This window comes from Pseudoliparis swirei, chromosome 2, assembly GCF_029220125.1.
Source record: "Pseudoliparis swirei isolate HS2019 ecotype Mariana Trench chromosome 2, NWPU_hadal_v1, whole genome shotgun sequence".
Taxonomy (NCBI): Eukaryota; Metazoa; Chordata; class Actinopteri; order Perciformes; family Liparidae; genus Pseudoliparis; species Pseudoliparis swirei.
Window position 1 is genome coordinate 22,089,601 of NC_079389.1, and position 11,810 is coordinate 22,101,410.

The 11,810-nt window shown below is 40.4% G+C and overlaps 1 protein-coding gene and 1 pseudogene across 1 annotated transcript; both read left to right on the plus strand.

Moving 5' to 3' along the window:
• Positions 1-3,798: 3,798 nt before the first annotated feature.
• On the plus strand, positions 3,799-5,553 carry LOC130204706 (trace amine-associated receptor 3-like). Its single transcript, XM_056431662.1, has 3 exons — positions 3,799-3,971; positions 4,169-4,537; positions 5,181-5,553. The coding sequence occupies exons 1-3, from the start codon at positions 3,799-3,801 to the stop codon at positions 5,551-5,553; spliced, it is 915 nt and encodes a 304-aa protein (XP_056287637.1).
• Positions 5,554-9,794: 4,241 nt separating this feature from the next.
• LOC130204716 (trace amine-associated receptor 13c-like) lies at positions 9,795-10,530 on the plus strand (annotated as a pseudogene).
• The last annotated feature ends 1,280 nt before the right edge of the window (positions 10,531-11,810 follow it).

Here is an 11,810-nt window from a genome sequence, read left to right on the forward strand (position 1 = left end):
AAGTATAGTTTCAGTTTACTAATGACAATGGACACACTTGATTGTCTTTTAGAGAACGTGATTCACAAAGATGCTAAATGTAATAAGATAATACAGAACTTTATTGCAGAACAAAGTAGATAAGAGTGTGACTCTATGGAGTGGATAAAGAGATATCAATTGTCATTAAGGCACACATTTTCAATAATATGAAATAAGAATATTACCAGATAAGAACAACAATGCGTCTACGGCCATTAGATCTTTTGAGTTTACTTCAGTGTATCCAGCTATCCAACACCGAATACATTTCCATCTTCATAGAAGGTTTTAGTATTGTTACTGATCAGTTTTTCTCTTAACTTAATTAAGTATTGACATATCAAAAGAGCAAGTCTTAAGTATGGTAAATATTATAAAGAGTTTTATAGATTTTCTAAACCAAGAATGAAAAAGGCATAAATAAGTGGGTTTAGACAAGAGTTAAAATAGAAAAGCCACGTTTTAAAAGGTTAAAGATGTTTTCTAGACTGCAAAAGCAGAAAAGTATGGTTTATTCTGTCATTTACCAATTTACCTTTTTGGATCATGGTTTCCATTTCATCCTTGCTAGTCAAGTGGAGAAGCTGTACACTCAAAACTATTAACTTTTAGAACACTATTAGTTTTTAAAGCCTACATCGATGATGATTTACAAACCATGTGCACAAATATATGTATTCAAACAAACAAAGAAAGACATTTGATATTGTCATACAGACATTTATAACTTAAAGTTGACATTGTATTTAGAATCAATCAAGGACTTCCACGTTAGCTTAATTTCTCAGCACTGAAAGTAGCAGCTTGGTTGGACTAAAAGTATAGTTTCAATTTAAGTTACGACAATGGCCATACTTGATTGTCTATCAAAGAACATGATTCACAAAGGTTTAAGATGTAATAAGATAATACACTATTCATCCAAAGGGAAGTTGTGGAACAGCATTTGCAGTAAAAAAGTAGAAATGAGTGAAAATACATGCAGCGCAATTAGAAATATAAATTGTCAATAAGGTGCAAATCCAGAATAATATGAAGTAAAAATATTATCATAAAAAAACAACACTGTCTCCAGCCTTTGACCTAAGTGTATACAGCTGTACAATAGCAAATACATGTCCACCTCCATGGACACGTTTGTCTCTAAAGTATTGTCATATCACAAGAGTCAGGCTAAAGTATCTTAAATGTTAAAATGAGTTTCATAGATTTTTTAAACCTTGGGTAAAATAAGGCATACAAAAGTGGGTTCAGAGAAGAGCTACAAACGCTCAGATTTCTTCGCAGTTACACCTACTGGACGCTGTTGTGTGACAGATGCAATGTGGGTCCGCATGGCTTGAGCCTGAGACACGGCCACCACAAATATTCTCATGTACAGAACTATGATGACAGTAATGGGGGCAATAAGAGAGAGAGTAAGCTCAACGTATGACGTAAGTAAGGACAACAAAACATTCTCCATAGCAGAAACGATCTGATTTATAATGTATCAGAGAATCCCTCAAGATGAGAATACTGTAAAGAACAGAGAAAATCCAACACAGGCAGACACAGATTTTAGTTTTGTCCAGAGTAACTCTGGTGTCATAATGTAGAGGGTCACAAATTGCCAAATAACGAGGCAAATTTGTCATTTGTGATAATGGGCTATACAAAATAAACTGAATTGAATTGCAGCCCATTGGCCATCACGGGCGACAGCACGCATCCTAGCAGGGCACGCGGCCCATTGGCCAATGCAGGTCACAGCACGCATCCAAGCAGGTCATGCAGCTCGTTGGCCATCACAGGCCTCAGCACGCATCCAGACAGGACACATCCAAGTAGGGCACGCAGCCCATTAGCCATCACGGGCCACAGCACGCATCCTAGCAGTGCACGGGGCCCATGGCCAATACAGCTATACGCAAGCATGATCCTTCTTCATCTAACTGGTCTCTTCCTGATTGAAATAACATATGGCTGTAGTTAATACTAAAAAGCGTATGGCGCCTTTTGTTGATCGATTTATAACTAATACCAGAAAAGAAGATAATCCAAGCCCTGTTTTAGTCTTCTTTCACAGGCAATTTATAGATTTTTGAATACATTTTAGTATATAACCTTTAAAGCCATTACCGGTTTAGCTCCCCGTTGCAATGATGAACTGCTGCCCCCTTTGAGCATAGCCAGCCTGAGATGCACAGGTAAGGCTCTGCTAGCTGGAACTAAGTCCCTTAGTGGAATGTTTGCAGTCATTGCACCTCAACTCTGTTAGTCTCTTCCGGAATATCTGAGACTTTAAAAATTCACAAGTTTTAAAACACTATTCAAATGGTGTTCTTGGCAAAAATTCAGACATGTCTTCAGTGGGTCTTAGGTGCCAACGGGGTTCTCTCTTTTTTCAAAATTCTGTTTGTGACTTTCAGAGAGAGGATCTCAAGTTGCAGCCGGGGTTTGGAGAGTGTCCTGTTTGTTGACCTTGCTTTTCTGCTCTTTGCAGATGATGTGGTTGTGTTGATTCAGAAAGACGGAGCAGCACAGGACATAGAACGAGAGGCCAGAAGCACAGACGGCACCACACAGGAAGAAAGCCGGCAGGCTTAAAGAACAAACAGAACCTACAGACTCGGCTGGGAGGGGAGATTCACTCCAAAAACCAAGTTGCAGCAGAATGACATATTCAGGGATCGAGGGAGCAAACCCGTTCTCCTTCCCAATTTGTCAAAAAGAGACTCTTGGTCAGTGTTTCTCAGCATCTAACACCAATGCACACTTTAGCATCTGTATGAGATACAAGGCTTTCAACTACTGCCTATGTCAAACTACAAGGCTCAAGCCCTGATTTTCAACGAGCAAACAGTTTTTGGACCTCCCCAACAAAAATCTAAGGTCAGAGTGAAATCTGTGGTGGCTCTGTAGGCTACTTACTGAACGCTTGCATCACAATTGGATGCCTGGTAGAGCTAACGGAATAATTTAGCCAACGACCTTCTCTCGTTCTCTGCTTTTCAACATGAGATTTTATTCACTGATCACAAGTAAAATACAAGCTAGCTTGATTGCTATCACACCTGGAGTAGTCTCTCAACACACAGGTTGAAGGCCAAAACAACTCTGACTCCCAAGCCAAACAGGGCCCTTTTAGCACCTACGTTTCGTCACGTCATCCTGACCTCGGATTGACTCTCCTCTATCTTCCCAACCCTTCTCACAGGACGGGGCCGTCCAACGGCCTCTGTTCTTCGCTCTCATTGTAACAATACGATAACATGTCTGAATGTTGACAATTGGTGCAAGAGGCGAGTATCTGAACTTGGAGAAGAAGACATATTTTTTGTCAGATACATATTCCATCTGCTGTGTGATGTTCGTCAGTCCATGAGAGCCACGGCCTGGCTCCCATGGACCCCTACTGGCTGGCTCGCCAAATGTTGTGGCTGGATTTCTTCCTTCTTGAGCGGTGCTGATTAATCTCTTAACCTGATGCATATAAACTTGTATTTCTCTCCTATCTGACTCCTGCCGAAAACTTTTCAACTCTTTCCCTCTATGATCAATAGATTCCATTCAGGAAGGTTTGTTGGCTGGATTTTGATGTTCCTTGCTTTTCCCTGTTGGAGAGCAGGATATAAATAGTAATTTTTTTTTTTTTTAAAGGACAAAGAGGAGGAGGTGAAATACCGGGAAGAGACCAATGAATAGAGGTGAAACAGTCAGGGTGAAGTTTAGTCACTCCCATTGAAATATAGTAGTCTGGCGAGCTCAGCAGCATCTTGTCTCCTCCTCCTGAGAATGAAAACCCTTGAAGAAGCCGAACTTTGCTTTCCACAACTCCTCAACTCCTCCTGCAGGAAGGCCATGCGTCCTCACGCTCTATCTATGCTATCTTACATTTTATTGTCCTCCATCTCTGTGTTCACTGTGATTCTCAACCTGCTGGTCATCATCTCCATCTCCCACTTCAGGTATTCATATTAGTTATCAATACATTTTAACTGGTAGCTGTAAATATAAAAACATAAAAATTAAAAATAAATAAAAATAAATTACAGATCTCAGACTGTTAAGGAAATATGTTTTTCTTTCAGGCATTGTTTTAAACTCTTTAAAAACGATTGACGCTACCAGTAATGATAATTATATTGTTTTCTTGTCTCTCCAGGCAGCTCCACACACCCACCAACCTCCTCCTCCTCTCTCTGGCTGTCTCAGATTTCTTCGTGGGCTTCATGATGTCCTGTCATATGTTGCTCATAGACGGCTGCTGGTTGCTCGGTGATCTCATGTGTGCTCTGTATAATGTTTTGAGCTTTATTATTACTCCTGCCTCCATAGGAACCATGGTGCTCATATCAGTTGACCGATATGTGGCTATTTGTGAGCCTCTACATTATGCCAACAAAGTCACACAAAAAAGAGTTCAAGTCTGTGTTTGTCTGTGTTGGATATGTTCTGCTTTGCTTCACAGTCTGCTGCTGAAGGATAACCTGGAACAACCAGGCAGGTATAATTCCTGCTTGGATCTGACATGGTCAACAAACACAGACACTCTGGTGAGAAAGGCAAGGCAGCGCCTCTACCACCTCAGGCAGCTGAGGAAATTTAAAGTTTCCCAGAGGATCCTTCAGTCCTTCTACTCTGGAGCTGTAGAGAGCGTCCTGACAGGAAGCATCACAGCCTGGTTTGGCAACTGCTCCGCTCGGGACAGGAAGGCTCTGCAGAGAGTAGTGCGTTCGGCTGAACGCACTATTGAACTACACGTCCCACCCTGCAGGACTTGTACACCAGGAGGTGCAGAACCAGAGCCGGCAGGATCATGAAGGATCCTCACCACCCCAACAACAGACTGTTTCAGCTGCTGCGGTCAGGCAGGCGCCTCCGTAGTCACGCTGCAAGAACAGAGAGACTGAGACGGAGTTTCTTTCCTCAGGCCATCAGGACTGTGAACTCCGACCTCACCAGGACCCCCACATAGACCCACACAACTGCCCCTCTTAGGCACACACACACACACACACACACACTTACTGTAAATATTGTGTTTTTTATTGTAAATAGTGTGTACTTGTTGCCCTTGCACATTCCTGCTGAGCATTGCCACTTTCATTTCACTGCACACCCTGTGTGTGTATGTGACAAATAAAACATCTTGAATCTCTCTTGAATCTTGTTGTTGTTAACTACATTGCTGGACTAGCAGACCTTTTTTTCTCCTTTATAGGCCCTGTCACTGTCATCATAGTTCTGTACATGAGAGTGTTTGTGGTGGCTGTGACTCAGGCTCGTGCCATGCGCTCTCATATTGCAGCTTTACCTCTCAAGCGTTCAGTGACTGTAACTGCTAACAAATCTGAAATGAAAGCAGCCAGGACTCTTGGTGTTGTTATTGTTGTGTTTCTATTGTGCATCTGCCCATATTATAGTGTTGCACTGACCGGTCAGGACACCTTTCTTAATGCCTCATCTGCTGTGATTGTAACATTTCTGTTCAATTTCAACTCCTGTCTTAACCCTGTGATTTATGCCTTTTTTTTACCCTTGGTTTAGAAAATCTATCAAGTTCATTGTCACGTTTAAGATATTGCAGCCTGGATCATATATGACCAACATTATGTAGAGAGACACTGCACGGTGGCTGAACTTTAACGGAAAAATGTACTTTGTCATGAGGGTGGAAGTTAAAGACCAGATGTAAAAGTCTTGGTAGATTCACCTTGTGTACAAACCTTTGAATGCAGTTCTTAAATGTGTCTTTACGTTGTGTTCTGTTTCAATGCAACAGTGTCATAGAAAGACAACAATGTCTCCAGCTACTCTAGAACAACTCTTGCCTGTCTCCATTCAAGAAGGCCTTTCAAAGATTTGTTCAGATCCCTTTCAGGTAGTTTTGAAACTGTGTTCAGCTCCTGTACTTCTCCTCCTTTTGGTTAGACCACGCAGAGTGAGGTGGATTCAAATATGTTCTCCCTTACACAAGTTTACCAAATCACTCCAATGTACCTTGACTCAGAAAATAACACAGTAAATATTTTTATATACATATCATTTATTATCTCCCGCTGTTGGAGGACAACAACAATCAAAACATGTAGCTACACCCTGTATGTTTTTGGGGGATGCTAAACTAAATACAGAACCCTGACTTCTGAATGCACAGAGCAGTGGACACATCACTTGATCAATATTAAAGTTTACAAGATGATACAGCCTAACTTAAAACAATGTAAAGATTAAGAAGGAAGGAGTTTAATTTAGCATATTTGGTTCATCTGTTAAATATGACAGGTCTCAATTCAAGTAATGGATAGGTTAAAAACAACAACTGCTTGACAGGTTTGAATGACAAGTGGCTGACTTGCAGGTATAAAGTTGAACATAGCAAATATAATGCTCTTTTTTGTTTGGTTGATCCGTCTCAATGTGAGTATAGAATCAGCAAGTCCAACAAAAACTGCTTTACATGGTTGAAAGACACATTTTCCAATGAGTGACACCTGCTTAACAGTTAGTCCAGAAGAAAATACAAATAATGTAGATGTTTTGGGATGTTTTTTCTTTTGAATGAACAATAGTGATGATTACTTAAATTTCAAGTTTGTAAATCCTTGCAACTTCTGAAATCAGGAGAGAAGAAGCAATGACTGATTACCTTTAGGTCTTATGCATTCTAGGAATAAAAAGATTAACATCCTTACAATGTGATTTAAATGTCAATTGTTATACAACACACTTCATCACACAGCCAGCCTCTCTTAGACACACACATACAATTAAAGCTGCAAGCAGCGATGTGCGGGTCCTCGTTCCTCCTTTGCCCGTCGGGGGTGCTGGCCGGACGCCGACCCCCTTGGCCGAGAACGCAGGCCAGACGTTCGAGCGTTTTACCCCATGCGGTTTAGGCTGATTTGCTTTGGCCACTCGGTGGCGCTATGACTACAATTCAAAATTAGCATATGGATGTCTCAGGTTCAGTATGTTATGACATCCGAGGAATATGGAGCAGATTACAGAATGTATGGCCGAGTTACATCAACTTGCATTTTCATGGCGAATGGTGTTTCTTTGCCGGTCCGCAGACCGCTCATAGTTTAATATTTTTTAAATCTTTCAAAGATTTTTCATGGCAAAGTTCTCACGACCTTACTGCCCGACTTTGGAATGAATCGGGTTCAAGCTCTAGGAGGAGTTGACTCCCAAAAATGTGAAAAATCTGCTGAAAATGCAGATATTGAGCGATTTATTGTAGCACCCCCTAATGTTCAAATATTATGAAAGAAATAGGGCACGTTTAGGGATGATATGTAGACATAAACTAGAAATGTAATGAGGATAGGCCATGTAATTTGGAAGTAAGATGTTTTTACAAATTAGACCACACCCCTTAGATGTTCATTGGACCATATCCTGTGAACGCAATTAGATATCAACAATCTTTTAAAGATACGGGTCAGACACATATTCCATCTGCTGTGTGATGTTCGTCAGTCGCTCGGACCCTAAATTGCTCAGATTAATTTTTTACTGTTAATCATAATTGAAGCTATTTCACCGATGTATACTTTTAAGAAAAAAAATCTCTAACAGGTTCTAGGCTGTCCCCAATAGGGGGCGCTACAATGATTCAGAAAATTTGGCAGTTTTTTGCTTGAATCTGCCATTTTTCGCCTTTGTACACTTACGAATTTCTCCGACAACTTGTTCGAATCGGCTAAAAAAACTGTTTTGACAATTTCAAGGCTTTAATAATGAATACTGCGAGAAACAAAATGACTTTTCGCCATAGTGTACTTGTCGTTATGTGTACTGCAATGAACGCTCACTTTCTGTGATGTTTTTATGTTAAAAACTGTTGATTAAACTGATCTAGTCCAAAATAATCATGCATGCTGCCACGGCCAAGTCAAGGCCTGAACACATTAATATGAACAAACACATTTGTCAAAAGAACACCCATTAAACAAATACAATGACCATAATATGTTCACTTCTACTACAGTGTTATCCGCTACGGCTGATATAATCTCATCAGATTGGTGGTTTAGAGGGAGAAGGGCTAGCCCAGTGAGCCAGAGACCCGTGTTCAACTATGGGCGAAGGCTAATTTTTTTGATCACTTTATTTTTTACATGAATATGTTCACAAGTGCAAACTTGTCATACTTGATACAAGTCACAGCCTTAGGATATCGACGCGCCTATTTTCACTCGTAGTCAAAGCGCCACCTCGTGGCTTAACTGGACTTGCACAAATCTGCCTCGGCATATTCCACGATCTAGACCTCCGTGATCCATCAGGCAGATGGAGGTAGAGAGGAGGAGTTGGCGGGGCATCAGCAGCGCCATGGCAAACCTGATTCAGCTCTAACTATAAGACTTTCAAAGAGGAAGGTCTTAAGTCTACTCTTAAACGAGGTGACTGTGTCTGCCTCCTGGACTGAAATTGGAAGCTGGTTCCATAAAAGAGGAGCTTGATAACTAAAGGCTCTGGCTCCCATTCTACTTTTTAAGACTCTAGGAACTACAAGTAGTCCCGCATTTAGTGAGCGTAGCTCTCTAGTGGGGCAATATGGTATTACAAGCTCCTTAAGATATGATGGTGCATCACCAATCAAGGCTTTGTAGGTGAGGAGAAGAATTTTAAAAGTGATTCTTGATTGTACTGGGAGCCAGTGCAGAGCAGCTAGTGCAGGAGTGATGTGATCTCTTTTCTTAGTTTTAGTGAGAACACGAGCTGCAGCATTCTGGATCAACTGGAGGGACCTAAGAGATTTATTAGAGCAGCCTGATAATAAGGAGTTGCAGTAATCCAGTCTCGAAGTAACGAACGCGTGAACCAATTTTTCTGCATCTTTTTGAGACAAGATGTGCCTGATTTTTGAAATATTACGTAGATGAAAGAATGCAGTCCTTGAGATTTGCTTTACGTGGGAGTTAAAGGACAAGTCCCGATCAAAGATAACGCCAAGATTCTTTACAGTGGTGTTGGATGCTAGGGCAATGCCGTCTACAGAAACCACATCACCAGATAATTAATCTCTGAGTTGCTCAGGGTCGAGTAAAATAACTTCAGTTTTGTCTGAGTTTAAACATCAAGAAGTTGCAGGTCATCATGTTTTTATTTCTTTAAAACATGCTTGAAGTCTAATGAGCTGGTTGGTCTCCTCTGGTTTGATCGATAGATATAATTGTGTATCATCTGCATAACAATGAAAGTTTATGGAGTGTTTCCTGATAATATTGCCCAAAGGAAGCATGTATAAGGTAAATAAAAGTGGTCCAAGCACAGAACCTTGTGGAACTCCGTGACTAACGTTGGTGGTTATCGAGGCTTCATCGTTTACAAATAAAAATTGAGATTGATCAGATAAATAGGATTTAAAACAACTTAGTGTGGAACCTGAAGAGCCAATCGACTAAAAATACTTTAATTGTTTCGCAATTTAGTTGTCTAACCTGAGGTTTTAGGCGTCCAGCTCAGGCATCGTCTTAAAACAATTTTTATTTTGATGTCGAGCTCTGAACCCCACGGCAGTAAGGTGTAGTAGTTCATGCGTCGTATTATTCGAGACTGTAATTTGCTGGACCTTCAAATGGAACCTGAGAATTAGTATATAGACACAATGGAGGGACTGTTTAACTCTTTCCCTCTAGGATCCATCGATTCCATTCAGGAAACTTTGTTGGCTGGATTGTGATGTCCCTTGCTTTTCCCTGTTGGAGAGCAGGATATAATTTTTTTTTTTTTTTTTTTAAAGGACAAAGAGGAGGAGGTGATTCCTCATATTATTTCATATGGTGCTCATAGACGGCTGCTGGTTGCTCGGTGACCTCATGTGTGCTCTGTATAATGTTTTGAGCTTTATTATTACTTCTGCCTCCATAGGAACCATGGTGCTCATATCAGTTGACCGATATGTGGCTATTTGTGAGCCTCTACATTATGCCAACAAAGTCACACAAAAAAGAGTTCAAGTCTGTGTTTGTCTGTGTTGGATATGTTCTGCTTTGCTTCACAGTCTGCTGCTGAAGGATAACCTGGAACAACCAGGCAGGTATAATTCCTGCTTGGGAGAGTGTGTTCTTGTTATTAACTACATTGCTGGACTAGCAGATCTTTTTCTCTCTTTTATTGGCCCTGTCACTGTCATCATAGTTCTGTACATGAGTGTTTGTGGTGGCTGTGACTCAGGCTCGTGCCATGCGCTCTCATATTGCAGCTTTACCTCTCAAGCGTTCAGTGACTGTAACTGCGAAGAAATCTGAAATGAAAGCAGCCAGGACTCTTGGTGTTGTTATTGTTGTGTTTCTATTGTGCATCTGTCCATATTATAGTGTTGCACTGACAGGTCAGGACACCATTCTTAATGCCTCATCTGCTGCGATTGTAACAGGTCTGTTCTATGTCAACTCCTGTCTTAACCCTGTGATTTATGCCTTTTTTTACCCCTGGTTTAGAAAATCTATCAAGTTCATTGTCACGTTTAAGATACTAAAGCCTGGATCATATATGACCAACATTATGTAGAGAGACACTGCACGGTGGCTGAAATCTAACAGAAAAATGTATTTTGTCATGTGGGTGTAAGTTAAAGACTAGATGTAAAAGTCTTGGTAGAGTCACCTTGTGTACAAACCTTTAAATGCAGTTCTTAAATGTGTCTTTACGTTGTGTTCTGTTTCAATGCAACAGTGTCATAGAAAGACAACAATGTCTCCAGCTACTCTAGAACAACTCTTGCCTGTCTCCATTCAAGAAGGCCTTTCAAAGATTTGTTCAGATCCCTTTCAGGTAGTTTTGAAACTGTGTTCAGCTCCTGTACTTCTCCTTTTGGTAAGATCACGCAGAGTGAGGTGGATTCAAATATGTTCTCCCTTACACACGTTTACCAAATCACTCCAATGTACCTTGACTCAGAAAATAACGTTACATTCCTTCCTTTCCATAACATACCTGCAAGTCACCAACTGTGATCTTTACATTGTTTTAAGTTAGGCTGTATCATCTTGTAAACTTTAATATTGAACAATTGATGTGTCCACTGCTCTGTGCTTTCAGATGTCAAGGTTCTGTATTTAGTTTAGGATCCCCCAAAAACATACAGGGTATGGCTAAATGTTTTGATTGTTGTTGTCCTCCAACAGCAGAAGATAATAAATGATATGTATATAAAATAATGTTGTGTTTTGTTTATTTGGTTTATCTGTTACATATGACAGGTCTCAATACAAGTAACCGACAGGTTCAAACCAGGTTTGAAAGACACAAGTGGCTGACTTGCAGGTATATAGTTGAAAAGAGCAAATAGATAATAATGATTACTTACATTTCAAGTTTTTAAACCCTTGCAACTTCTGAAATCAGGAGAGAAGAACCAATGACTGATTATCTTAACCCTCTGGAGTATGGAGTCATTTTCTTATGAAATTCACCTTGTAAAGACACTTGCATATGACACATACCCGTGTGTTTTACAATCTCAGGAATCTCAGCTCTATATAATGACGCATAATTGTCCTCAGGCACAAGTGGAATGAGAAAATGTGGCCCTAAAGATGAAAATTGAAGTTCGATTTTTTTAAATTCTTCATATCTCGTGGAAACAAACTTTTACTCATGTGGTCGAACTGTTTTGGTGTTTGAAATTGGTTTAACAAAGGTCCTAGGTTAACAAAAGCAGTGACATATATGAATAAAATGGTAGATACATGTAAATAAATGTCTAAAACCAATATTTGTATGTGGCAGCTAGGGGATGGGTTCTCTAATTGGCCTCGGCTGCTGGCTAATTGACATTCACCTAGCAG

What these genes read in the sequence shown, in the direction of transcription:
- LOC130204706 (XM_056431662.1), top strand. Translation starts at nt 3,799, where the DNA reads ATGAAAACCCTTGAAGAAGCCGAACTTTGCTTTCCACAACTCCTCAAC. An exon ending in ATCTCCATCTCCCACTTCAG is followed by an intron (nt 3,972 to 4,168) that starts GTATTCATATTA and finishes TTGTCTCTCCAG; the next exon opens with GCAGCTCCACACACCCACCA. An exon ending in TCCTGCTTGGATCTGACATG is followed by an intron (nt 4,538 to 5,180) that starts GTCAACAAACAC and finishes GAATCTTGTTGT; the next exon opens with TGTTAACTACATTGCTGGAC.